This window comes from Nematolebias whitei, chromosome 19 (assembly GCF_014905685.2).
Source record: "Nematolebias whitei isolate Nwh7 chromosome 19, NemWhi1, whole genome shotgun sequence".
NCBI lineage: Eukaryota > Metazoa > Chordata > Actinopteri > Cyprinodontiformes > Rivulidae > Nematolebias > Nematolebias whitei.
In genome coordinates this window covers 29,404,896-29,420,803 of record NC_056516.1, presented here as the reverse complement: position 1 = coordinate 29,420,803, position 15,908 = coordinate 29,404,896, and the positions used below count along the sequence as shown (strand labels likewise).

Sequence of the window (15,908 nt, the reverse complement as noted above, 5' to 3'; positions counted from 1 at the left end):
TACCAATCAGCCTAACATGCATGGTTTTGGTCTGAGGGAGGAAGCCGGAGTACCCAGAGAAAACCCACGCATGCATGGAGAGAGCATGCAAACTCCACCCAGAAAGGCCCCCCGGCCAGGATTTGAACAGACGACCTGCTCGCTGAGGTGGCTGCTCTACAAATTGATCCATTGCACCACCCTCATTGCAATGGGTTTGTAAAAAAGAAAATAAATAAATAAACACCTTTGTTGTGTTGCACTGCCCTCCACAGCTCAAATTATGAAACTGTGAACAAACAAAAAAAAACACTTTGTAAAGCATTTTAATCAGGCTACAATAATTTTAACCTGAAGAAATATTTTCTGACTTTTAGGATGCTCTCTTCACTTGTGTGCATTTTCCTAAATGTTGCCATTTAAATAAAAGCAGGTCAAATCTATTTAAGTCCAAAGATGCCATGGTTCTCAGAGTAGTACAAGGACCAGCTGTGGTCCTCTGACCCCCTCTAGTGGCCAGTTCTGGTATGAACAGTTTGCAAGTTGACTTGTTTAACCAACATGATCAAGAAGTCAGAGATGACTGAGCAAATGACAATCTGAGCTTCAAATGGAAACTTGAGAAATTAATGCTGAAAGTTCACTGAAAGTGAACTGTTGACAGCTAAAATAAGTTTTCTTCTTCTTCCAGTTTTAAACCACTTCAATAAATTCATACCATGAATAAACCTGGGTGGTGACAGAACGCAATAAAAACGATTGTTATCCAACAAAATAAATGTAGTTAATAGGCAGATACAATCTTTGTACATAGAAAAAATAAAACTTACATGTACTTTAAAACATTTAAAGATGGTTTAAGGTTTAAAAGGCGTTTTAAAATCAGCCAGAAATGGAGATCATTTAGGTGCAGTTTATATACACAAGGACCCCCGTTACCTTTATTTATACAGGTAGTCTCATTGAGTCACGAGAACTCATTTTCAAGAGAGACCCGTTTTTGGGAGCAGATGGTGGGAGTTATGAGCCTTGCTCAGGGGACCAGTGAGGCAGGTGCGTTTCACCTTTTTCCACCCACATTTTGATGTTGACGGTACCAGTTGAACCTGCAGCTTTCCAATCACAGACCCATCTTCCCTGACCTCTGCACCACTACTCCCCTAAAACAAGTACAGGAAGTAATAAAAGCCCCAACTGTTTTAAGTTTCAACTCTTTGCAAAAATCCTAATTTTAAATGGGCCTGAAAAATCTAATTCAATCCTCACCTTCATTACTGCTAAATTTAGCATTAAAGTCATTTAAAAACAAAAAAAGAGGCGAGTGCTTCCTTGTACAAAACTTACTCTAGCTTTAAATCAAACTATTGGTAAATTTAAATTTACTGTTTGAGGAAAATTGTGTGTGTGTGTGGGGTGGGTGGAATTAAAAACCACACTTGGGTTTTAAAAATTTACATTTATTTAAGAGGGTGACATAAATATCAAGCAGCTCACTGTGCACTCAGACCAGTTGAGATTCTTTAACGCAGGTCAGAAACTGGTTTCAGAAAACAGGATCCAAACAAGTTTGTTTTTTTTGTTTTTTTAAAAAGCAGACTGACGCAGGTTTTCATGAACATGACAATATTGTTGAATGCCAGTTTTACAGTGTCATTTAGACCAAGCAGCAACACGTCCCTTCAAACCGCAGATCAGTTTCTGAGTCAAACTAAATTTACAATCTTTGATTTTTTTTTTTGTTTCTTTTGTTTGTTTGGCTTCATGCACTACTAGAACTCAAATGCTGAACTTGTGTTTCTCACATCTTGGATCAATAAAAAGATGGAATGTCCTAGCAGCAAGTTGGGGGTTGGTGAGACATCAAAAGGCTTGAATGTTTCTGGCAGGTGGTGTATGAGCAGAAGTCCTTTCGTCAAGAGAAGGGTAAACTTTTTTTCCTTCTTTCAACACAGTTCCACAACCATAATGTTCATAAATGTTAACAGTCTCGTTCCCAGGTCCAGCATGATCAGCCCGCGGTGTCCGCCATACAAACGCTCCGATACACGATCAGTAGATCTGTGGCGCACAAGGACTGATCTTTGCAGGATCCAGAGAGCATCCTTTATGATTTAGGGCTGGGCAGAGGGCGCCGGAATAACAAAATGTGTGGTTCTGAAGGAGAGAAAGAAAATACAGTACACAGGAAGTAAAGATCATTTTTAAACTACTGAAGGTAAGAAAATATAATCCAACTTTACTGATGATCCAGAAAACCGACTTGCTCTACAGGTTTTACATGAAAGTTTGAAACTTTACAGATTAATTTAAAATTAACCCGACTGGTTTGTGTTATGCATTTTCTTTATTTAGTGCAGCCGTTGTTCATTTGCATCATTTGGTGAAACTGACATTCATTGGCACCACCCAGCAAGAATGTCAGAAACCATCCCGTCTATTTGGAGACATTCTTGGCAGAGCAAGAATTCCTCAAGAAAACTCAACATATTAGCACACAACTGTAAACTCTCACATTTGTGCTTTAGCCATCATTAACCACAAATTATTGACCACACAGACAACCTGTTACCAGCTTTCGTTGTAGGATAAATACTCATGTAGGTTTAGAATTTTATCTTGTTTGTTTGTTCTGGGGCGGCGGTAACTCGAGGAAGAGCAGTAATCTCGCTAAACAACAAGTTAAAAGGACTCATTAGAAAATGCAGCTCGTTTACCATTTTCTGAACAGGAGATTCAGGAAAAACCCAAGTTAACGTTCTCACTGAGCTGCAACAGTTTCAAGACGAGCTGGTCACTGAAATAGGCAAATTGTAAGAAAATATACAAACGTTCCCATTTTATTCTCAGAGTTTTCAAATGCAGCCAAGTCAGCTGTTTATCCATGTTTTGAGCAAAGAGTATTTAAAAACCGTAGTCTATTTTTGCATTAAAGATGTGCCAAACTGCAAGCACTTTTTTTTAAATGAAGAGGCACATATGGAGCATTTATTTTCAATACATTATCAGCTTTCAGATCTGGAATTAGCAGGTTTCTGTCAGTGGAGAGCTTTTGAGAAGATGTCCAAATACAGTCGCATACAGTCTTGAGACAGATTGGCGACGGTCGCAACTTCGTTCCAGAGAAAATGTTGCACAAATTTTTGGAACGTGTACAAAACGATTTGCAACGAGCCGAGGGTCTCTGCACCGCACACACACACACACACAAGATGAGAATGCACACATTATCTTTAGAAGAACAGCATCTATTGGATGATCGTAGTCAAAAATTAATCAGCGAGGAAATAAGTCCTGTGTGCTATCTGTGTCTTTGGTGGTCATTTCTTAAGCCTAACACTGCCTGAAATGTCCCTATACATTATTCAAAATCCAGTATAACAAGCCAGATTTTGTATAGAATAAATCAAGTTATTGTGTTCAGGCATAAGTAACTACCGGTAGTGTAAATGTTGATAAGAATTTTCAAATTCAGCTATTCTGGTTAACAAAAAGCTGGCTTCCAGCTACAGAAAACAGCAGGTTCTCTGCACATCTGTTCAGCACTTCTTGTCCACTCAGTTACAGTGGATCATGACAATACATTAGTACCATTATAATACCTGGCTGATGGATCATGTAATGCACCCATCCTTGGCTTTGCTGCACTCCGAGGTTCCTCCACTCGGTCTCCGACATCAAATGGGTCTTGGGTACACGCTTAGCAATGTCTTTAGGTAGCATGACATGTCTGCACAAGACACAAGACATGTTAAAAATTAAGATCACCTTATTTCAAGGGTCACTAGGGGTTGTCATTTTAGTTTACAGCATCGAGTCGATGACAAAGCTAACGTACTACCATAAAGTTAAAAAAATGTAAATAATTACCCACCTGTACTCGTATTTGTCATCGTCATATTTGTCAGAGTAGTAGATTTGTTTGTGAGACATGACGGAAACCTGACAAAGAAGTTTCACCTGTTAGTTACTGTTCACAATGAGGAACAAGACGAACGAGCTCCTGATAGCGGAAAGTTTTAGCGTGCTCGGCTAGCTAGCCGACAAGTAGTCTCGGTAAGACACGTCTGCTTAAAACCAAAATCAATGTTTTTCAATATTTGGCACAATCAACGAAAAGGTCAGAATTACCTTATGAACGCGTCGAGGTGTTCTGGTTCGAAAAGATGTTAACTTTTACAAACGCTTGTGTCAAAAACAGTTAAGATGGTCCCTCTTCCTTTGTTTCCCTCTCGAATGTTTTCCAGCCCGCTTTTCAATGTTCAAAAGCACTTGGCCTCTTCCTATTGGTCAAGCTGCTAAACAAACTTGCTTCCCATTGGATAATTGCCTAATACCGGAAATGACGTCTTTAATATACGAGTTTCTCATTTGATGTTATAATACCAAAAAAATAGCCTTTCTAGAGTTTGATTGGACGTTTGAAATGATGCGTTCACTTGTCTTTATTTATGTACGTAGATAGTTTATATTCGCTTGTTTTTTGCATTTATTCCCAATTTTTGAGACATTATTTTGTTTTTTTATCATCACTCAGAAGAAAACTTAGAACTATTTATTACATTTACCTGACAGTTTATTTTCTTTAATTAATATACAACTCATACGGTAAGGGATTTAATCATTTCCATTCAACCTCTATGTATAGAGGATAATCCCATTGCATAATCCCATTGATAATAAATGTCTACACTATCGTCTTAATAACAGAAGCAGTGATGAATAATTTGCTGATAAGTCAAATTAATAAAACATTTTCAAGCTATTTTGTCAAGTTATTACAAATTTATATTGCGTTTTGTTATACAGCAACACGTGGATGTACTTTGTAAGAATTTGACATGCTTATCTAACAAGATAAGACAAAAATGGCAAAGAGGAGATATATGGATGCAGTTAGAGAGTTAGGACACAAGATGCAGAGGACAGAATGAGATGGAGGAAAATGATTTGCTGTGGTGACCCCTGAAAAGGGAAAAGCCAAAAGAAGAAAAAGATGTGACAAGATTGAGTCAGGTCCTCTGGACGGGTTCTTCTTTGTTGAAATGTTTTGTCTTTTATCCAAAAGACTTCTTCAGTCTGAAGATCAATCTCAGTCTCATTAGCAACACCTTCTCATAGTGGATCAACCAATTTTCTGGACAGACCAAACTAGTTGTTCACATGTAAAAAGGAGGACCAGTCTAACAATTGGTCGTGAGTGCCCAGGGGGCTGAGTGATACTAGCAATAACAGCATTGAAGGGGACAGTTGAACACGGAGGCCTTCACCCCTGTTTAACAATGGGCGGGTTCTCGTCAAAAAGATGGCCTCCTTCACTCCTCGCTTAAATCATCATTCCTCTCTATCAAGGATGTGAACATCTTCATCCCTGGAGTGACCTCTGGCCTGGAGATGAGTGTACCTGTACATCCACACGGCTTCACCACAGACCACATGTGTAGTTACAACCCTGCGTTCGTTGTCCATAACATACTTCTGCCCATACCATAACCCCATCGCCACTATTGGCCACTTGATTCACAATGTTGACAACAGCAAACCGTTCACCCACATGATGCCTTACATGACGCAGACTGTTATCTGCCCTGTACAGTGTAAACCGGGATTTATTTGTGAAGAATATGCCATACGCCATTGAATGTGAGCATTTGCTCACTCAAGTCGGTTACGACAGCAAACTGCAGTCAGGTAGAGACCTTGATGAGGATGACGAGCATGCAGATGAGCTTCCCTGAGACGTTTCTGACAGTTTGTGCAGAAATTCTTTGGTTGTGCAAACCAATTGTTGCAGAGGCTCTCCGGGTGGATGGTCTCAGACGATCTTGAATTCCTTTATAAATATAATTCACAGCTTTTTGTAATAAATAATGGTTCAATGATTAAGTTCGAGCATCACAGCAAAGGGTTGTGTTTTCCAGTAAGTTGTCCACTTTTACTGTTAATGTTTGACAATAAACCTATTATTGCCTGCCTCATACTTACAGTGTATTAGCCTCAAAATCGATTGGCTCAGGGCAATCAGATGAGGAGGAACACTAGGAGGAATTTCAGAAACAACCAAGAAACAACTACAGTATAACCAAGCATGCATAATGTAATCTAAGTAAACAAATGCATTTGCAGGTTATAGCATTGTGTCTGCAAAAAATATAGTTTAGCTTCATCTCCAGGAGTGAAGAAATAGAAATGTGCGCAGACGAAACACTTAGCGCACTAATTATAGAATAGTTGATGAAACTTGTGTCCACACAGGAGCAACTGGAGTGCAGGGGTTGTCCAATCTGGTAAGTCCCGCAGTCAAATATAGCTCAGCAGACGTGTCAATGCGCTGCTGGTCTCTGTAGCCTCTCCCTCCTGTGTATAAATATGTGAGCGCATATGCATTTTGAACGTTGGGGCCACACATGAAGTCGTATTATAAACCCTGGAGACAGAGCCCCGTCCATCACCTGCCACTTTCAGCTGCGTGCGTCAATCTGCCTTTGGATGGACGTCTCTTCCAACTTGTTATCTGATTGGTCCAGCATTGATTTGTGGGCGGGCACTCCCGGGCGCACGCTGAAATCCCATTGGACGAGAGGCGCTTTGGGTTAATGTGACGCAGCTTGGAATTCCCAAAGTTCCCAAGTTTACAAGAGGAGGAGGTCGCCGTTCTCCCTGAAAACCCAATCGTTTTTAAGGAAAAAGCAACCACCGACAATTGTGTAAGCAAGCGCGGGCGAATAAAACTATTTTTATTGGATTTTAGTTTGGTAGAACGTGGCATGTTTGATGCTCGTGCTAGCAGCGGGGCCTGATTGGGGACGCGGAAGAGTGGGAATGTTTAAGCCAACATCCTTTGTTTACCATCATGGGTGAACCTTGAAATTGATTGCTACAACAACACAGGCCCTAAAATTTGCCCTCGTTTCATATGTAAAAATATAAAAACACAACCTAGACGCGTTTAGGAAGCATAACCCTCTGCTGGCTCGTTTCTGGATCTCAGGTTTGACCATTGGTGTTTTCACGGCTGCACAGATTGTCTGGATGAATGAATCAGGACCAGTGGTTAGCTCAAGTGCCACTCGTGATTATTAATTGGATCGTTACTGTATGTATTTCTTAACTATACTCTGTATTTTCCTGCGCAGTGGTGTATTATGGGGTGCCAGCACACCGTTACATAACTAGAATCGGCGACAATGAGCTTCCTATTCCCTTTGCACGTCGTGCATTTCTGCTTAAATTAAAGCCCACATTTCTTTTTGCACTAATGCGACATTTTGAAGATTATTTGACGCAATAACCACTATCAAATATTTCATGCAGTGAGACCCGTTTGTCATTGATATTGTGTTCTGAGCTGTGCACATTAAAAGGAAAACTAAGCCTTATTGTCAGTTAGATGTGCATGTATATATATGTGTGTGTGTACATATGTTTTAGTCCTACAGTACTTGTGAAGTTCACCGTTTCTGTCATGTGCAGGTTCTCATAAAGCTTGAATCCGTCTCGTGCTGTGCCAACATCAGCCAGCAGGGGGCAATGTCTGACAGCAACAACAGCACAGGCAGCAGTGGCTCCTCCACCAACAGCTGGACCCTCCTCTCCCCTGAGGTGAGCATCAATCCAACCACCCTTATGAGGATCTAACATACTAATAGACTCTCAAAGGCTAACTTGTATAAATAAAGGTTGAATGAACATGCAGTCCAAAGCTTCATTTAAAAAAATGATCAAACTTTAGTGGATGTGTATCTCTGAGTCATCAGCTGTGTGATGATGTGTTCAGTGCAAATGAAAGTGGCTCCACCTTCTGCTCCTTTCACTCTAAGGGAATTGATTCATCTCTCTGGGCAGGGACTTGTACATTTTTCCTCAATTGAACAGTCGATATTTTGTGCATAACGGCACAACTCTTCCTGCGTTTACATTAATCATCTTAGTGTATATCTTAGATCCTTATATACCGTTTCTTTTTATACTTTATATTTTTGCTAGTTTTGGGAGTAACTGGGACCTTGAGTACACAGTTTCGTTCCACCTCATGTACCACATGTGATACGAATGACAATAAAGAACCTTGAAACCTTGATTAGCATTTAAAACCAAAATGTGTTTGTTGTTTTGTGGTACTAAGTGGTGTTTTTAATACAAAACTATAGCCAAAGAAGTCTGAAGGCTGTAAAACTGTAGGTTCTGCTGAAAACAGTACAAACTATAACAATAAAAGTTGAAATTAGAAAATTTTATAAATGTATGTACTGTAATTCTATTTTGGTGCCATTGGATTGTTTTAAAAAGAGTGTTATGGACTGTCTGACTGCAGGGAGTCAGTAGTTTTGTGTTTAAGTTAGGCTATGTGCGATTTTAGCATCTATCAACAAGTTTTTCCTTAAAGTATTTATTATAATATATATATATATAATATATATATATATATCCAATAAAGTGGTCTGTGTGGAACAACCTGCATGCATTGGCTGTAATGTGTTTTTAAGTGTCGAGTATTAAATGTTGGATTTTCTTACTCCACAGGAAGCTGCCATTGAGAATGTGGGTCCTGTGGATGACGGCACTGAGAGCCTGGGAGATGCCCCCAGTCTCTCCGAGGAGGTGGCAGGTACTGACAAGTCAACACTCGAAGCTAAAGCTTTGACAAAAGTGAAAATCAAAGGCTTCTTTGATAACTGTTGTTAGGATTCGTGCATTATGACATTGTGTGAATTTTGTTTCAGGAGCTGCGGCTGAGTTCAAACCAGCTGACATTCCAGTAGAAACTGTTTTATCTGAAGAAGGTCACCAGGTTGGTACATTAATAAACTGGAAAATAATCCAGTTAAGGCGAGACAAAGATAACGCGGCAGAAAGAGCTCTCAGAACGACGAAACCTACAAATATGTCCGGGTTAAGATGTCATTATCTGCTTGACAAGTTGAGATCCGTTTTTGTAAAACGAAGCCATTCCTAAAAGACAAAGCGGAAAAAGATGTCATGTAGATGCTGTCTGAGGAAAAGTAGGGCACAGGAGGAACTTTATAAAAAAAAATACTGTAAGAGATCAAGTGTAATTACTGTAAATTAAAAAAAAAAAAAAAGATGAAAGTTTATTTACAGATGATTTATTTCTTTGTTCGTGTTTAGGTTTGTCAGGAGACATCTCCAGAGTCCAGTGAGGGTCCTGTCCCTTCGAGTCCGGCCCGGCTGAGTCCTCTTCCACCCGGCCCCCACGATGCTTCATACTTTGACTTGGAGAGTCAGCCTCCGGTTATCCACGATATCGTAACCACCTCTCCCAGCGACAACGAGCCACAAGGTGCCATGTCTTTTGTCACCAACATAGATTTGGGGTCTCAGCTTGATGTTCCAGTTGTTGAAATCTCCACGGCTGACTCCAGAGAGCCCTGTTCCGCTTCTCCCATGACTGAGTTCACCGTCTCTGCTGAGCCCGCGCTCGACACACCTGCTGATTCTGGACTGATTCCTGCGAGTCTTTCTGGGGAGGAGGACGTCTCGAGTGCTGTACCCGAGGTTAACGTCCCCACAGAGACCCTCGCTGCCGCCGAATCTCTGCCTCACGTTGAAGCTGATATTAGCTTTGCTCCAGGAAGCACCGAGCCTGAGAGCACAGTCCCACAGAGCCTGGAGACGGAGCATCCAGCTGCACCTGAGACACTTGGTTCTGCTGAGACAGAGGAAGAGGAGGCTGAAAGGGAGGAAGACAAGCCTTCTGAGACGATGGACATGGATGAAGGCGAGGATGAGGAAGGTGAGAAAGTTTCACACTTTTTTTTTTTTTAATGAAATGATCACATTCATTCACCATTTACCAAACAGGAGGTAGAGACTTTGCAGCTTTAATGAAGATGATGATTTACAATTATTTAAAACAGCTTTAGTACCCTTTTGTTTGCACCTTCTTTAATAGATTTCTGTTTTTTATATGACATGCCACGTTATTCCACTAGTTGTATAAATTCCTATTTAAAGTTTGGTGGAAGCAACCCACAAAAACTTGAACATGTAGGAAAAACTAGTCAAGATATGACCGTTATTAGTACTATAGTACTAATACTAGCATTAGCATAAGTATAGTGTTAGCTTATGTTAAGCTGCTGTTGGGTTTCATGATAATCTGTTGCTGATTAATTCCATGTAGTTTAAATCTTCGTAGAATAATTATTAGTGCCTAGAAGCTAAATTAGAAATAAGCAGCATGTATTTCTGTTTTTATGTTAAACAAACAAGTTATTTCCTGCTGTCTTGAGATCAAATAGTTCATTTATCAAACCATTAACTTGTGAGTTATCACTATGATTTAGCAGTGTGCGCTCCTGGATAAACCCAGAACTGATCACATTAAATGTTATTTTACCAACTGGCATTTTGTAATGAAGTGAACTTGTATTGAATTAGTTTTGATTTGGATTGAACTGAACTGCAAGTATCTGGATTTTTTTGTTGTTGAACTGACTTGTGATTCGGATTTTATTTTAATGAATTGGATTAAAATGGATCACGTGTCGTAGGATCTAAATTAGGCAGTTTTGATTTTCTTGAATAACGTTTAAAAGTCATTTAATATGAGTTTTCAAAGGCCGATTATCCATTCATTTATTATTAATAGTACACATTAAAATGTACTAAGACAAAAATAATTTTGTGAAGATACTCGTGCAAATGTTCACAGGTGCACAGCAGTACATAGGAATGTCGTAGGGCTCTACATTTTTATCCTTCCAGATTTTTTACAAATTATATTCTCACCATTTTGGTAGATTTGACATCGTCTCATCAAAAATTGGCGCCGTATTTCCGACAACCTCCTTCAGGGTCTGTTAGCACTCATACCTCTTATAGCTTTCGAAAACATTTATTGTGAATTGGTGCTTTATAAAAAGCTAAATTACCGTATGAATCTGGGCGGAGGGTCGGGTTCTGTGGCAGTAAAAAAATTAATAAAGTTTGCAGCGCAGCATTCAAGAAAGTAGAAGTGGATTACGATGTCTTATTTACAGTTAACACAAGTTAACTGAGAAACCTCAACGATTTGTTAACTCTTTTCTTATCTGCGTCATGCTAACATCTGGAAAATGATTCACCAGTGTGACAGGGAAGCCCACACCACATTAAATTAATTACACCCCAAGCATAAAATTATTGTTGTTGTAACTGAGCAATAAAAAAAAGTCATCCATTTCCACGAGCAGCTCTCTCCTTTATTCTCTGATATTTTCCACATGCTGTTTGCACATGTCTTTTTTAACACGCCGTGTAATCTGTAAAAATCTGGTATTTGTACGGAAAGCTGCCAGTGGATAATTATAATATTGAAACAACTTCGTTGCTGACAGTTGAGTCTCTAGGAATGCTGAAATGATTTGTTGTGGTGGTTTAACGCCACGGCTGGGTGTATGTGGTTTAGTTTCAGGCGTCGCGTCTCCTCCTGTAACGTTTCTCCCTCTTTCAGAGCCGTCCAGCCGTTATGAGCTGGGTGACACGAGCAGCTTTGACGACGGACTGAGGAGGAGGAATGTGCCCTCGTTTGAAGCACCAAGACCCTCGGATGAGGAAGAGGATGAGGAGGAGGTGGAATTCAAGCTGCCTGAGAAAAAGGAAGAAAAGTCCTGGTTCTCGGTGAACAAATGCATCGTGGCTGCTTTGGTCCTGCTCTTCTTAGGTTCCCTCTTTTTCTCAGGTGAGTTCCTTTTTTGGGCTTTTTGAAGCCCCATGTTTGAAGAAGAAAATTTGTTTTAAGTTCCTGTTTTTTGTGCTTTATCCTCAAGAGCAGAACTAGTTTGTCATATTTAACGCCTAATATGTGTGTGTTTAAAAAAAGCACATCCTGATCCAAAGCTTGGTGGTGTCTGAAGCTCCTAGTTTTCAGACCGTGGGCTGGTGACGAGCCAAACGGTCTCTCCCAGACGCAGCATCATTAGAGAAAAGAATTTCAAAATTTTACATGAATTAGTCACAGCTTTCCACTTTCCCTCAATCTGTCTTAAATTAGTGGAGCCCTGCGAAGGCGGCACCGTCTCTGGATTTCATTTCTGCATGATTTTCTTCTTTGCAGGAGATTAAATTTCAAACGTGCGCTTAAAGCTCTGCCGAGACGTCGTCTTCAGACTCATGTCTGGTTTTAATGTTGCAAGTGAAGTTTTGTTGCATTGTTCAAATTAGCAGAATCTTGAAATATCATGTTGCCAATACAGTAGTCCCTCTCTACTTCGCGGTTCGTTTATCACGGACTCTCTATCGCAGTTTTTCAAAATAAGATTAGACACGACACACAATTGGCTGATTGATGGATGAGCCGCACGATCGGCCTGAAATTTTTTATTTAAAATAACTTGTTTCAAATTATTTAGCACCTCCTGCACCATTGTGCAGCCCACGCTGCAGGATAAACTTCCTGCTGCAGCTGATCAGCTGTTCACCGTGCAGCGGGAGTAGTGGGCGTGGCTGAGAGCAGAGAAGGCAGGGAGCTGAAATCATGACATTCTGTGCTCTTTTAGAGCGTTTAGAGTTTAGAAACATTGTTTAGAATATTGAAAGAGTGTGGGAAGGGTTTAAAATGCCTTAATATATATATATTTATATAAATAATAAAATAAACTACTTCTTATTACTTGCACTACTATTCCTACTTTGCAGTTTTTCACTTATCGTGTGTCTTCAGGGTACTGATCCCCTGCGATAAACGAGGGACTGCTGTATTGCACAAGAGGGCAAAGCTGTTTATTTAGCTTGTTTTCAGGGTTTAGTTTTGTTGCCATGCTTGACCAAAACGTAACATTATTTTATTAAACATTAGCCCTCATGACAGATAATTTACACATATATTTTTGGCAAAAAAAAACACATTTTTAAATCTCAAATGCATGATTTGAACAACCTTGACCTTAAAATGTTTATTAAACTTTATTTAACCAGGCAGATCCCACTGAGATCAGATCTCTTTTGCAAGAGAGGCCTGGACCTGAAGGCAGCCGAACATGCATGTTTTTATTCTTATCATATTGTTTATTAATGTTAGCAGAAGGATGTTTAGGCCTAATTTAATCAACAACCACTCTCTTTTATAAACTGGTAAAAAGAGAGAACAGGACCTAAAGTCCTGTTTTAAATTGGTGTATATCAGATTATATGTATGTTTGAGGATGTTGAGGACCAGATTGAGATGGCTCGAGGACCGTTTCTGGCCCCCGGGCCTTATGTTGCCCACATGTATAATTCTGAAATCTCCTAAATCTTGTCCTGTTTCATTGACGGTTTACCTAAAGTGTTAAACTGTTCAACCCCTGGATTTTTCAGAGATGTGAATAGAATGATCTTTTTCTAAAGTGTTTTGTTTGAAACTAATTTTATCAGCAAATATAAATAAATAAATCACCACTTAATGTCACATCTGTGTGACACTTCCACCCAGACATTTTCAGGTTTTACACCTGTTGCTGCGAAGCTTAAGAGAGATTTCCTGTGAATAATAAGGTTTACATTTACTGCTCTACAATGACATCACCTTTGAGTTGCATGAGCATTTTTATTTGCAGTCGTCAGCAATACTTGGATGTCGGTTTGTTAGATGTCGACTAAGCTGCACTTCGTCAACAGGTTTCCTCTCTGTCCAGAATCAAAGATAGGACCGCAGCGTAAGCTTCTCCACCCCCCACTGCTCAGCCAGTGGTGGATTGTCAGAGCACTTATCTGCCCTGACAGCTCCTGCAGCGACTGCAGGAAAAAAAAAAAAAGCAAATAACACATTCTGAGCTGTGTTCGAGCTCTTCATCGCCGTTTAGAAGTTTAGGGTTTAAATGTTGCAGGTTTTGCGTTTGACTTTGGAACAAAGTATAAGAATGCACCTCCCAACCAAAGCGACTTTGTGAGACATTTTGTCAGCTTTGTGTGTAATCTTTCATCAGACTTGTGTAAAGGTGACGTGTGCTTGTCTGACAGGTGATTTTGACGCCTCTGAACTGACGGACGGAGAACAAAACCAGGCTTGTTTCCTCCAGGTTTGTTTCCCGTTTCCTGAATTTAAACAGCATAATAAAGTAACATATTCTTTTAAAAATATATGTATTCTGTTCACACGCTTATGGGTTTCAATCCAGGACGAGCTTAGCAGTGATCCACAGGATATGAAGGAGTTATTGGATAAACTGGCACAGGAAAAACAACAAATCGCTCAGCTGGAAGCTCAACTACGGGTCAGTGCACACTTATTTTATTATTTACATTCATCTGCTTAATATGACAATAAATAAATTAAAGGCCCAGGATCCCTTGCACGCCAAATTTCTGCTGATTTAAAGCTTTCCCGCTTTCTCTCTCAGACTAAAAAAGAAGAACTTGACTCTCAGATGAATGCCGTGGCAGCAAGTGGCGATGAAAAGGGGATAGTAGAGTTAGAAAAAGAAAACACCAGGTTAAGAGAGGAGCTATTGTCGCTGCCTGAGCTGAAGAAGGAGCTGGAGAGTCTGAGGGTTCGAGTGACTGAACTCAGCAAGCTAACGAGTACGATTCAACTAAATCATACTTTACCCTTAACAGCATTTATTGTAGTGCTGTCCTAAAAGATGTTATTGAATTGTTAGTTTATAGAGAAACGTGCAGCAATCGATTATTTTTATTTTCCACAGCTGTTGCAGAAATACCAACTTCCAGTTCATCCTCTCAGCCTGGAGACGGAGATGCTCAGAGCTCTCACAAACCAGCCGGACCAGAGAGGAAGAAGGAAGGAAACCTGAAGAAGGAACTTCACCGGCAGAAGGTTCTTCTGGAGAAGAGCAAGAAAAGACTGGACGAGATGAAAGCGGACAGAGGCGACGGAAAACGGGTCCGGGAAAGCTTGGAGGGGATCCAGAGGAAGCTCTCCGAACAAGTCGAGAAGTGGGAGAAGGCGAAGCCGCAGGGGTCAAAATGGAGGGGAGACAAGGGCAAACATAAAGAGCACTGGAAGAAAGAGGAGAAGAAGGAGTGGAAGCACAAAGAGCAGAAGAAGGAAAACCAGTGGAAGCCTCAGAAGGACAACTCTCACAAAGAAGCCTGGAGGAAACACCAGGACGAGTGGGAGAGGAAGAAGGGGGAGCGCAGACTGGACCGGGAGGAAAGAAGGAAGGAGAAACCGTGGCACAGCCAGCCCGGTAAAAACTCCCATCATCATCAGAACCAACACCAGCGCCGCCAGCATCACCAGCACGACGACGACTTCTGGAGAGACCAGGACCAGAAGCTCCGCCGCAACGTGCGCCCCCAGCTGGGCTGCACCTCCTTGGAGGACTGCGCCGCCAAGGAGGGGTTGTACCCAGTGGAGCTGTCCGAGTTTGAGGAGCTGCTGGAGGGCTACCTGAGCAAACTGGAGGGCTCCTCCGAGAGCAAGGACAAGATCAGGAAGCTGGCGGCAGATTTCTTCGAGGACGGCGTGTTTATTCACGACAGGGTTCGCTTCGGGGACTTCGCCGAGGACGTGGCGGACATTCTGGAAGACATGGTGGACGTGTTGGACGGTGGCGGGCAGAAGGACAGCGACTCTCTGGAGGAGGAGATGGAGGAGTTTGAGCGAGAGGCCCTGTGGAAGTTTGCAGCTTAGAAACGGACCAGTTAGAAGCTGCAAATGGGACGCCGCAGCACACGTGGTGCTTTTAAGGACACTTACCCACCGTCTCCTCCAGAGCTGTAATTACAGAAGCTTTTGGTACCAATGGATCTGTCACTCTTAAATGTCCCTTGAAGTCTCTAATTATGAGCTAGATTTATCATTTTGGGCTTAGTTGTTACCTACCTCTGTCTGGTCATGCAACCTGAAGTCCAGTCCCTCAGTAACTGTGTGAAGTTTTCTTTGCTAGTCAGTGCAGTAAACAATGCATGTGAGTTTGAACTCCGATCACACTAAAAAACAAGAGTCTAAAGCAGTTTATTTTATTTATTTATATATATATATATAT

At 40.9% G+C, this 15,908-nt stretch overlaps 2 protein-coding genes across 2 annotated transcripts; one reads left to right on the top strand and one right to left on the bottom strand.

Moving 5' to 3' along the window:
- Positions 1-1,421: 1,421 nt before the first annotated feature.
- On the bottom strand, positions 1,422-4,230 carry cks1b (CDC28 protein kinase regulatory subunit 1B). The gene is made up of 4 exons (XM_037692743.1): positions 4,108-4,230; positions 3,851-3,918; positions 3,579-3,706; positions 1,422-2,133 (listed from the first exon to the last, which is right to left on the bottom strand). Exons 2-4 carry the CDS (start codon positions 3,907-3,909, stop codon positions 2,084-2,086), a joined length of 237 nt encoding a protein of 78 aa, XP_037548671.1. The 5' UTR covers positions 3,910-3,918; positions 4,108-4,230; the 3' UTR covers positions 1,422-2,083.
- Positions 4,231-7,506: 3,276 nt separating this feature from the next.
- pbxip1a (pre-B-cell leukemia homeobox interacting protein 1a) lies at positions 7,507-15,860 on the top strand. Its single transcript, XM_037693484.1, has 9 exons — positions 7,507-7,578; positions 8,500-8,584; positions 8,700-8,767; positions 9,106-9,730; positions 11,432-11,659; positions 13,918-13,976; positions 14,076-14,171; positions 14,298-14,478; positions 14,604-15,860. Exons 1-9 carry the CDS (start codon positions 7,507-7,509, stop codon positions 15,551-15,553), a joined length of 2,364 nt encoding a protein of 787 aa, XP_037549412.1. The 3' UTR covers positions 15,554-15,860.
- The last annotated feature ends 48 nt before the right edge of the window (positions 15,861-15,908 follow it).